Source organism: Pocillopora verrucosa, chromosome 3 (assembly GCF_036669915.1).
Source record: "Pocillopora verrucosa isolate sample1 chromosome 3, ASM3666991v2, whole genome shotgun sequence".
In the NCBI taxonomy this organism is placed as follows: Eukaryota; Metazoa; Cnidaria; class Anthozoa; order Scleractinia; family Pocilloporidae; genus Pocillopora; species Pocillopora verrucosa.
Genome location: NC_089314.1, coordinates 10,707,665 through 10,719,908, shown reverse-complemented (window position 1 = coordinate 10,719,908; position 12,244 = coordinate 10,707,665). Strand labels below are relative to the sequence as shown.

The following is a 12,244-nucleotide window of genomic DNA, read 5'->3' as shown; positions in this document are numbered from 1 at the left end:
TATTTTCAACTTAATTTAATAATAACAAGACTGATCATTTTCTCAGTACACTTGCGAGAGCAACGATGAATAACACCTCTGTTACTTTAACGACATGTTTTTTCCTCGACACTACTTCTGAGCCCTCGGAGCATTTCGATTCCTTAAGTCTTGCCTGCCTTGTTCTCCATTCTGTTTCATTTCTGCCCGCGGCGCTTGGTAATGGCATTGTGGCGCTGACAACATTAAAAACAACCTTCGCTTCACAAGCCCTCTTTTGTGCTGCTGAGTTGCGCAGCCATGGCAGATTCACTCACTGGATTTCTCGCTCAACCGGTAGCAATGGCGTCGTTCGCTGCTAAATTGCGAAGAAAATTAATAACTGCTTGTCAGTTGGACGTCGTGAAGGAAATCATGGTTGGTTGTTTAGCGGAGTATCCGTTAGCATTTTAGCTTTGCTGAGCGTTGAACGCTATCTCGTGCTTCACTTAGGAACGCGCTACCGTTCAGTTGTCACAGTGAAACGTGTTCTCCTGGCTGTCACTGTTTTCTGGTTGTCGCTGGTAATATTGGAAATTCTTCGCTTCCTTGTTTTGAATAACAAGACATTTACAGCCATCCATGTTCCATTCATGTTTCTAAGCCTCATGACTCTCACAGCGACTTACTTTCAAATCCATCACTATATAAAGAGACAGAGTCTAAAACTGACTCCAGCAAATAATCGACACGTACACAGCTTTGACATTGCCAAGTACAAGAAAATCACTGTGGCTGTTCTGTACATTGTTTGTTTTTACTGGTTGTTTTTTGCACCATTCGTGTGCGTTCTTGTGGCTTATCTCATTCTTGGTTTCTCGGAAACCGTTGAAGGAGCTTCTACATCACCACAACTGTTATTCTGGCGAATGCGGCCGTAAACCCATTTTGTATTGCTGGAAGCTACGAGCTCTTCGGAAAGCAGTGTTGATAAATTTGAAGTTGATACTTCACCTGGACTAGAGTGGAAAAAAGAAAAACGGAATTGTCTTTTTCTTTTCTGGAAATATATAATTCATCTTCATTGGAATTAACAGGATCTTTTTAAATTTCGTCTGCGGTTAAAGTCCAAAACTTTAATTACTTTTCATTACGCTGTCAAGTCAATTGTATTAATGTAGGTGTCAGCTTGAGCGTGCTTTACATTCTGCGCAGATTTAAGCCTGCACTTACACTAGATTGTTTTTCCTATAAGTACGGTTACAAATATAATCGCATCCCCTCGATGGAAATTTCAATGGGGTCATGTGTTGAAGGTACCGTGGGAAACCGACCAAAGTTAAATAAACTACGCTCTGTAATTGGTCAAGGAAATCCCTCTCTCTCAACCAACTAGATACAAACAGAACTAACCACGACCTAGTTGTCTGCGTTTTCCCTCGTTTTGGGTTGCCCAAGTGTGATCACTTTGAGTTCTCATTGCTTTCTTGAATTGTTAAACGGAGTCCTGCTTGGCTGTGGCAATTTGGGTTAGGTTTACGACGCTTTTTCGAGAGGCTCTCTAAACAACGATGCTTTTCGATCAATAAAGAGGACATTTTGTGACTTTGTTGGAAACTGCACGATACGTTAATTGTTCTTAACTTGATTGACATTTATAAGTGATTTCGTTTATCTATACATAACCAAACAAACATGTATGCGGCACGTGTTTTATCGCCCATATATGGCACTGTTCCACGTGCTTACCACGGGACGTTTTGTGTGTACCTCTTTCGAATAAGCCGAGAGTTGTGAGCGGAGTTAACCGAAGCGTTGTAGTTAAAATCGCTAAATCGTTAAAGTGAATAAACCGTGACTTAATAATGAAGCGTGGTACAGCTTTTTCATGTTTTCGACAACTTGCCGCATCCCATTTTACCGCATGGTACGAATTTTTGTTTTATTTTGAGGTTTAGATACGGACCTAAACTTCACTTACTCACCTACTCAATTCTGATTTGCTCGTGACGTTTGGTTATTAGTCTACAATCCAGACACAACTGTGAGTAATATACCAATGTACTGCCGAGAAGTTTATGCCTGGCTGGAAAATCATTGGTATAGTTGTCAAGGAAGCGTGTTTGGGAGCTAATACAATTCCAAAAGCTAATAAAATGATGCAATTCTTTTGACCATATTTGTACGCCGCATTTAATATAGCTGATTCACAGAGCTGACTGGAAATTGCATCCAAATGGGGAAAACTGATTCTAGCGAAGATTTCCAATCAAAGTGCATTATGAAACCTCTACATGTCAATTCAATATTTAACTGAGAGTGGTTCGTATTAGATTTACCATACGCCCAAGCTCACGTCTCGAGAAAAAGCCAACGATGATTTCATGAACGCGTCACGCGTTGTGTGACTCGGTGTTAAGTTACGGGAGGAACCGTTGAAAATTTGAACACGTTATAAGGCATAGTATGGGGAACGAAATATGGTCGATTTATAACGATAAATATTTCGAAATCTGAATATTTTACACGTAAAATCAATAAAAACTTACTCATGCCCTGTGTATCCGTCAAAGTTTCTAGCGATTTCTGCTGTTTTAAGCTTGCTTTACCACCACTGTTAACCATGTCAAAAGACGTCTTTTGACATGGATAACAGTGATGGTAAAGCAAGCTTAAAACAGCAGAAATCGCTAGAAACTTTGACGGATACACAGGGCATGAGTAAGTTTTTATTGATTTTACGTGTAAAATATTCAGATTTCGAAATATTTATCGTTGTAAATCGACCATATGTCGTTCCCCATACTATGCCTTATAACGTGTTAAAATTTTCAACGGTTCCTCCCGTAACTTAACACCGAGTCACACAACGCGTGACGCGTTCATGAATCATCGTTGGCTTTTTCTCGAGACGTGAGCTGTGGTTCGTATTAGAATTTACTGAAGTTAATTCTCACTACCGTGAAATATTCGAGTGAATTATTGCCGAAAATGCATCAGAAACTGTCTGTTGCCAAATCAGAAGTGCACCTCGGATGGGTGCGGTCTCTCTTGCCTCACCTTCATAAGCAATCTTGTTGCGAAAAATAAACACGCCCCAAAAAAGATGGACGATGAGGTAGACTTCGCGTGTAAAAATAGAAAAAAGCTTCCTGTCTACTGAACAATGGTTTGAGTTAAAGGATGATCACACAGGAATGCATTGCAAAAAAGAACTCGGAGTGCCGCCAATAGAGGTCGAATCTAAGACCTTTCGATGAGTAGTTAGGATGCTCTACCTCTGAGACAAAAGGAGACTCATGGCAGCCTGGGACTGTTTAACTGGGTTCATAGTGACAAACTTCCTGCACGTGATGCTTCTGGGCTATGATGATAGAAATAGAGATGGCAATTTTTTGTTTAAATCATTTTATTAGGCTATCAAGGGACGAGAACCACACGCTATACAATACAAAAATTGATTTACAAAGTTTAGAAATTCAAAGAGAAGACTCGTGCAAAAAATATTTTGGGGATGAAACATTTTCAAATTACCTATTAGATAGAAAATGTCTTAATTATGTAAAGTTAACAATATTGTTCAGTTTATCATACGCCTCCACGCATCTCACCAATATTATATAAAAAGCGACCACTGATCTAGGAATTTCATCTCACCGAGCCCCCAAAATTCTTGGTGCGAAAGTAAAGAAAACTTTACTCTCGAACACAACTTAAACACTTGTTTGAACAACTTGATTCCATTGAATGAACCCAAGGGGCGGAAAAAGATCTCCCCGAGCGGACAAAATTATCAATACTTAGACTGCTTTCTATTAAAAAAGTTTCTTGCAAACTAAATAACCGTGTCTAAATTAAATAATTTTGCGCATTTATATGCCTACAATTTTTTTTATTATCTCGAAAGTTTAGTGGGCGTGTGGTCACCGTAATCCCTTGTGTTCAACTCAATGTTTTACAACGCAACAGTATTTACCTTACACTCACATATCTTTTTTGTAAATTAAAAAAGAAATTATTGAATTTCAATTGCGCTAGGAAACAAGAATAATTAGGACTTTGGGTTTGTTTTTAAGTCTATTTCAACGCCAACGAGGTAGCCATGAGACAAGCAAAAACTGTCAGCACCATTTTGGGTTTCACTTCAACCAGATCGTCGGGAAGGGCGTAGGTCGTGGCACCAATCTTTCGGGCGACGCTCAAAGCGTATTTGGCATTCTCCTGTTTCTCCTGAGACACATGACAGAAAGGGAAAACATTTAAATTTCACCATCTTGTAGAATATTCACCAGAAAAGGTGGCACTGAATCACAATACCATTACTCCCACAAGGACCCAACTACCCATTAACTCGCGTTTAGCTTAAACAATTTCTCACGGAGCATGTTTTGAATGTTTCAAGTAATTACCCACCTCGACAGTTCCTCCTGCAGATACCATGTCATATTCCACCATTCCAGGTTTGATGGCGTCAACAAGATCCAGAACTGGCAGGCTGGTGCTGATGTTGGGATCCTGGAAGCTTGCGATGCTGCTTGTTTTGTTTGCTTCTTTTAACTAAACATAATTCACAGATCACAAGTAAATACCTCTTCAGTTCTAAGCAAGTTCGAGGTCCGTAGGATAAAGTACGGCCAGCTTATCCCTTTTTCCCTTCAAATTATGACCCGAGTTAACTTGCGACCAGGCCCTCATCACCAGGCCCTCACCATTGGTGTTTAGGCATGAGCGTTTCTTTGCCCGCGGGAAAGTATGAGCCCTCGAGCAACGTGAGCCAGCAAGAGATTTGCAAGAGATTTAGCACTGAGTACCAGGCCCTCGGGAAACCTCTTACAGACTTGTCTCAAATCTTCCGAGGGCGGAAAAAGGTGCGTCCTGCAGCGCTAACATGAAGACCCGAGCGCGAATAGTACGAAGACACGAATTATCATTATCATTATCTTTAATTTGTGATGGAATTTCTTTTCGTATGGAATAGCTTCAAATGATTGACGCACTTCTAAAGCACAACACACGGTCGAAGTGTTCCGTCTTCACTTACTTTTTCGTTCACCCATTCAACAATGTCTTTATCCTCAATCTTTTTCCCGTCTTCTGTCAACTTTGAGAGCAAGGCAAGGGTGTACGCTCTCATCTGCTGCCACACAACGGCTATCAAAACAAGGCTTATCGTCAATTAATGCAAAACAAGACGAGTAACAGGACTAGGAAATTGACCAAGAATGGGTGGGTGAGTTGTGATTTCTTTGGCATCTACGAGGGGGAGTGGGTAGGTGGGTGGGGATGGTTTTTCGGCCTGATCGGACTTCCCGTGTAAAGTGAAGTAACAAAGTAATGTGATTTTTTTCTTCGATTTAAATGCAAAACACTTTTCTTCTTAATTAAGCAAATGGTCTGAATCCTGGGGTATCATTCGGTCGTGCTATTTGATAGTCCGGGTGGGAGAAGTCCCGAAATTTACTGATGTCTGCAGCAATAACTGATGTTACGACAACTATATCGGAAGTCATCATCAGAGACAAGTGAACAGTTGTTTGTCCTTCTGTTTCTTCAGCTAAAGTTGTCGTGATCATGGCGGGAAGCGAGAGAGGTTTTTCTCGAGAATACTCTCATCGTGATCAGGATATACGATCATTTTTTCTTGGGGAACAACAACAATGGCCCTTGACATACCACGAATACATAAAAACATTGACGAACTTTTTATAACAGAAACAAGAGTGAATAAAAATTGGTTGGCAAAGAGGACTTGATTCACAACGGGGAAAGTAATGTAATATTTGAAAAGAAAAAAATCACCAGGCAGTGTGGGCAATGCAGGAGGAAAAATTAAACAAGTTGTTTTTTTTAAAGTCCCCCTGTCCAAAAACTGGGCTAAAATGCGAACTTTTTATCAGGAGGACTTATCTGGGAGATTTTTGCAACAGCTTAAGATAAAATATATTTCAGCTCGCTTCCTATTTTAAGTGAAACACTGCTAGCCTACGTATGGCTTCAAAAAAGAATGGTTATTTCTTGACTTAAATTTAGTCTTACCAAGAGTTAGGGTCTCGTTGCAGTCATGAATATCTTGACCCCCAATCCCAACCAGTGAAAACTTAAATGTCTTTCCAACTTCAACAGCATAGTTACAGTTTTCTAATTGCTTCATTTTACCACCCATCTGTTTGAATGGAGGACGGTTGACTTTGTCCCAATCGACACTACCTGGCTTCACGATATCATACAGCTGGAAAAAGTGACAAAATGTAAACTGACTGCAGATCCACGCATAACACAGGGCAGTTTTCAGTTAATTGTCAAAAGTAATCTTGGATTGCTTTGGTATTTTTTACTTTGCTCTGTGATTGGTCCACACAACTTGTACCACCATCTCAACCAATCAGATGCCATACTGACTCAATCACAACTTGGTCACCTGCATTTTCCTGCACTTAAGGCAGTTTGTTTGTTTTTACTCTGAGTTTGAATTGGTTCTCAAGGTTATTTTTCTTTCTCTGAATAGCTGTTGGTATTACTTTGGTTTTGCTTTGACAACCCATAATCAAAAAGCACTATTATCCTAATTGCTCTTGTGCAGGTCATTAAGCGTAATGTTATCTTTTCAAAAGCAGTGCTTGTGTAAAAAGCAAGTAGGATCACAAGTGCACCAGAATGGCAGCCAATGACAGAATGTTTCACTAAATTTAAGAGAAATGCAAACTTCAAAACTAACCTGTAACAAAACTAATCCATTGCAAAGATCCCTGTAAAGATTGTTCACGTAGGGATTTACACCAATGCTGTTCATCCAATTACGGAAGGCTGTAAATAGATCATCACATTTAACCTTTCACTCCCAAGATCTAATTGTTAATTCTCCTCTTAAGCTGCAACACATTCCCATGCTCATTAGCTGAGAGAACTTAGTGCTACATCAATATAATAACTGATACCTGATAAGTTTGAGTATTCTCTTTACCTGTGTGCTGGATAGTTCGTGTATATTGTAGGGAGAAGTGACATTTTAATCACCTCTAGAAGTTAAAGGGTTAATTAATAAGTTCATTTTTACAGCAAATCACAATTATAATTAATTTCAAATGATTAAATAAATTTCATTATCCCACAGTGCACCCTGAAGATACAGGTGCATATGTGTATGTACACCTGTACATTGTACATCTATCAGCAGAAGGACACAAAAGCTCTCAAAAATGCCATAACACACTACAGACACTTAAAATAAATTTCACACACTTCTTTCTTCTCTTGTTTCCTCACGTAGTTCTTCAAGTTCCTCAGTCTCCTCAGCATCCATTGGAGGCAGGGCAGGGTAACGGTTGAACAAGTTTGCAACAAAGGCCATGTTCAACTTGGAGTTACCTGCTACAACATCCTAAGAGAATGACATATTGATATGGGTCAGTATCAAAGCCACCCCTCCAAAGATTCAAATTTAGCTTTAAATTAAGCACTTTAAATTTAGGCTTTCAGTACACCTGCACACACATCTCCAACCCAATGCAGATGGTGACCAACATGTAAATGTACCTACAGTATCCAAGGGTCATTACCAGCTTTCAGATCACACCTTTACATCAGTATCAGTTTGAAATGAAATTAATAACTGAATAAATGACCTTGAATAATTTTCCTTACAGAACTCAGAGCTGTCAATAAGGGCCAACACCTAGCCAAACCTGTGCCTGGTCTGCCATCTTTCCCCATTTGAATTAAAGTAAATTAAACTTTCAACGTAATCAAACATCTTACCTTTGCTCGCACAAACTTTCGGCAGCCGATTCGATCTGCCATTTGCAGCATTTTTTCAGCTCTCTTGTTATGATCTTTTTCCTACAATTAAGTCAGAAAAAAGCTTAATAAAATTTAAGCTTCACTAGCACTCTTTTATTGACAAGTAAACTCATTCTACATTTTATTTCTCAGTAAATAACTTACACTCATTGGTCTATTGTCAACAAAAACCTCGGAAGGAGTGATCTGTTTCAGTAAGACTGAGTAACATTCAGAGTCCTACAAAGCAAAGAAAGGAAGTTACAGAAGTAAGAGAAAGTCAAACACTCATTTATCTTCCAAATTGTGTTGAAAACATCAAAAATGGCTCTCATGTAAAGGTCAACACTTGCAATAAATGAGATCAATAAATTTCATATGGCATTACCTTGATGTCCTCACTAAAGTTTTTCACTCGTCTATGGTGGCCTGCTTTTTCCAAATGGTAGTTAAACCATCTTAACAAGATTTCTTCAGGCGAGAGAGCCATCAGGTCTTTCAGTGTCTCTCCCTCCCTCAGCAGACGGGCCAAGCCAGGTACATTTGTCAGTGTGATGTTTGCAAACAAACCAATCTAATTTTTCAAATCAATAAAGTCATTGTTATTGATAGATTCAAGAAGAAGGGACTTGCAACTTGGGCTGTAAGCTGAACTCATTGTATCAATATCAGAACAGATTCTCCTGTTAATAACCTTGCAGAGCACAATGAATTACCCCAAGCTTCAAGCTCAACTTTTTCAAAGCTGACATTTGGTGACCTTAAGTCATTTTATGAGTCAAAGTCCCCTTCATCCACAAATGTTACTTCTTGATACATGTTACAAAAAAGCATGTAAATTGTACAACAAAACTAGCCCAGGTGATAGTTTTAACCCTTTAACTTCCAGGTAATGAGAATACTCAAACTTATCAGGTAGAGGTTGTGATCTTACACTAAATTCTCATGAATAATTTAATTTTACAAATGGGTAGCAGCTTAAGGGGAGAATTAACAATTGTATCTTGGGATTAAAGAGTTAAGAGATCAGCTCAAGAACATTATTACATTATTATTCCAGTAACAGGCACTTAATAATGAAAAACAAGAATGCTTAGCTTTGCACAATAGAAATATAAATTACAGACACTACACAGCAAACCCACACACTTACTCTAATGATCTGCCACAGCAAACCCAGTACAAGATGAGGCTTTCCTTTCTCAAGATCTTCTGCTCCAATGTTAACAATGTTGCAACCAATGGATCGCGCAGAATTCAGAGCTAATGTCATATTTTCATGAATCTTAAAAATGGTCAATTTTCCTCCCTTTGGTTTGTTAATGGCACGTTCATCAACTGTGTCAGTTACAGACAAATTGATCATTTTACTGAAAATAAAAAAAGCTTCCATTGGAACAATATTCAACTGCGTGTTTAGAATACTCAACCAATTGACCCCAAAGAGTGACTGGAGTCTAATTCCTACTTACAATATCACCCCTATCACACTAATGCCTTCGAGGTCATCAGTGTGAGGGAACTTATAACCAACCAATAAAGCTGTGGATCATTTAAAAAATTATCCTTGTCAGAACCTCAGAAAGTATATGGTGAACAGTATGAAGAAGATGCATATTGATTTTAGGATTAAAGACTATTTCATTTTTCTTCAAGGTGTTATTAGTATAGAAGGTACCACCTTCTCCATGCATTTTATTTAAACCCTCCTATAAAAAAATTTTCAACATGTTATGTTTTCTTCATTTTCTTTAAAACTCATTTTGGTACTAAATTGATATTTAGCTGGATTGTTGCTTACAATAATTACTCAGTAGCCCTAATAGAGATGGCTTGCTTTCATCATTTCTAAGATTACTGCTCACCGTTTTACACAAGAAAGAAACTAAGAGCTCCAACCAACAAATTAGCCTTTTAATGACTAAGTTCTTCCAATTCAAATCAACCAAAATTTCATCAAAAGATTATCACTTTAACCCTTTAACTCCCAAGATTTCATGATTAATTCTCCTTACTGTCTGCCATACAATTTATGTGATGATAGTTTGGAGAATATGGAATTGGATTGACCAATAATCCCCTAATTGATATTTTTCTTTATTCTCATTACTTGTCTGCTTGATATCATACTGATAATGTAAGGAGAAATTCTGTCTTGGTCACAAGTGGGACATAAAGGGTTAATAAATGATCGCTTTATTGTATTGATACCTTGTTCTTTAGTGGATCATACACTGGAGAGATTGAAAAAAAACCTGAATGACATAACTAGTCTCATTTCAGTAGTCATACCAGTTTGTAACACAACATTTTCCTCCCCTTATCAAGGAGAGCATCTTACAAGATGAAGCAGCATGTCACAGGAGAGTTAATGTACTTAACAACATTACTCACCAAAGAATGATTCCATCATTGATCTTAACAAACAAGTCTTGGGTTGCAGGATCCATAGGCAAGTAAGCCTTTGCCTCTGCATCATCTTGCAGGGCAGTGTTGATCCAGTCGGCAAATGCTACCTTTTCAGCTTCTGCTAATGTATGCTTGGTGCCTTCGGCAGAACTTTCAGATGTCCCTCCTGAAATCTCTACTTTCTCTGTTTTCTTTATAAGTTTCTTGAATTCTGTGCCTGCTGAAAATTTCTTGCTGTTTTTCTTGTAAATCTGGGTGAAAAAATAGGTGGAATTTTTATACCCTTGCAGTACTATTACAGGTAAAAATTTCAAAGCAGAGGCCATGAACATTTTTGGTTAACTCTTTACACCATAACACATTTCCAAAGGTTCTGATAAGGAGAATTTGTCAAACAATCAAGGGCTTCTTTTCTAGTGGTCATTTCATTGATACTCATGACCTAAATGTTTGATTCAGGGCGATATTCTAAGGAGAAATTAGATGCTAATCACTCTTGGGGGTGGGGGTTTAAAGGGTGAAGTGGTTATTATTAACCATTTAACTCCCGTGAGTGACCAAGAAAGAATTTCTCCTTACTATATCTATACAATATCATTCAGACAAGTGATGAGAATAAAGTAAACTGTCAATTATGGGATTACTAATCGATCCAATCTCAAATTCTCCAAACTAACATAGTGATAATCGTTTGGCAGGCGGTAAGGAGAATTACTAATGTGATCTTGGGAATTAAACAGTCAAGTTAGTTAACCTACAATTCCCAAAAGTTGATCAGTAATCCTCCATTCTAACCGAGCACTCTTCAGTTGATTGTTTCAAACCCCAATAATAAAAACTATTACATCAGCCAATAGAAACAAGACATACCAATCTGGTTCAATATTTGATTTCTTTGGACATTCAATTGAAAATTACTGTCTCAAAAGCCTCGCAAAGAATGGACTTCAGGTAACTGACAAATCTGTGATCTACTCAATCATTAACAGTTATCCACCAAATGTAAAGGTAAATTTCCATGACTTTCACCAACATCAAAGTGAATAACTGTTTTGGTATATATATGAACTACACTGAAACTGAAAAAATCAATTTTCTTCTGTCTGTATATATCACAAAATGGTCAGAAATTGAAGTTTTGAGGTACAATTTTGACTCTTCTCTGCTAATCACCTCCAACATAGCCAATCAGCATGCACAAAAAGCACCATTCACCTGTGTGCTTTATACTACATGAGAATATTTGGCAGAAAATTGGAGTTGACTCTCAACCCTTTTTTTTCTTAAATTATGTTTATTGTCACTACAATTGACTTATATCCTGACTAGTGATGTAAGGAGAAGACGGATCTGAAACTTCACTTGAAGAGAACAGAGGTCACACCTGGACTCCCATGACAGGTGTAAAGACAAAACTTTTCCAGAAAATCAATGTAAAGAATTTTGAATTCAGAATGAATACGGACTTTCCACGAACTAAAAAAAAACCAAAGCAAATTAACATCATTGTTAGCTTTTGACACGGATCTGGCGATTAATTGCATTTCTGAGGGTTGACCATTAAGGAAACAGAATTTGAAGTCTGCCAGTCATGTGCGATGAAGCAAAACCCACAACAATTTCGTTTTCACCGAGAGTAATTCATGCCTTCGAATGAAGATTACTGAATACAACCGTAATCTTCTCTAAAATGCAGTTAATTATCTATAACTTGTAAATTTACATGCGAAATATGTTGCAGAAGTAATTACTCCCAACCCATTAGAACGTTGATTAGAGGTGTAACACTTCGGAAGGTAAAACAAACTTTGGTATTTCATGGCGACCAAATGCACATACTCGAGCTTCCACTTCCGATATTCAACAGAAAATTGATCGCTTACCTCCAAGAATTCTGTAAATTCGACAGTCCCGTTTTCGTTTATATCCACTTCTTTAATGATGTCTCGTATCTTGTAGCCGGGTATACTTTCGCCAAGAGCTTTCATCACTTCTCCAATTTCAGAAGTCGTGATATGGCCATTTTTATCTAAATCGAACTTTGATGAAGAAGACAGAAGTCGAAGTTAATATTGCTGTCACCGACACTAATCTCAGGCAA

The 12,244-nt window shown here is 38.1% G+C and overlaps 1 protein-coding gene across 1 annotated transcript in view; it reads right to left on the bottom strand.

The window, feature by feature from the left end:
* Positions 1 to 3,355: 3,355 nt before the first annotated feature.
* LOC131797927 (plastin-2-like) overlaps positions 3,356 to 12,244 on the bottom strand; it is a 9,308-nt gene continuing 419 nt past the window's right edge. Inside the window, exons 2-13 of the mRNA XM_059115592.2 lie at positions 12,027 to 12,182; positions 10,129 to 10,394; positions 8,888 to 9,104; positions 8,123 to 8,308; positions 7,900 to 7,974; positions 7,714 to 7,794; positions 7,198 to 7,336; positions 6,674 to 6,762; positions 5,995 to 6,187; positions 5,000 to 5,109; positions 4,372 to 4,515; positions 3,356 to 4,188 (exon numbers count right to left, since the gene is read on the bottom strand). Coding sequence (XP_058971575.2) covers positions 4,036 to 4,188; positions 4,372 to 4,515; positions 5,000 to 5,109; positions 5,995 to 6,187; positions 6,674 to 6,762; positions 7,198 to 7,336; positions 7,714 to 7,794; positions 7,900 to 7,974; positions 8,123 to 8,308; positions 8,888 to 9,104; positions 10,129 to 10,394; positions 12,027 to 12,182 — 1,809 coding nt within the window. The 3' untranslated portion in view covers positions 3,356 to 4,035. The remainder of the gene's footprint in view (positions 4,189 to 4,371; positions 4,516 to 4,999; positions 5,110 to 5,994; positions 6,188 to 6,673; positions 6,763 to 7,197; positions 7,337 to 7,713; positions 7,795 to 7,899; positions 7,975 to 8,122; positions 8,309 to 8,887; positions 9,105 to 10,128; positions 10,395 to 12,026; positions 12,183 to 12,244) is intronic.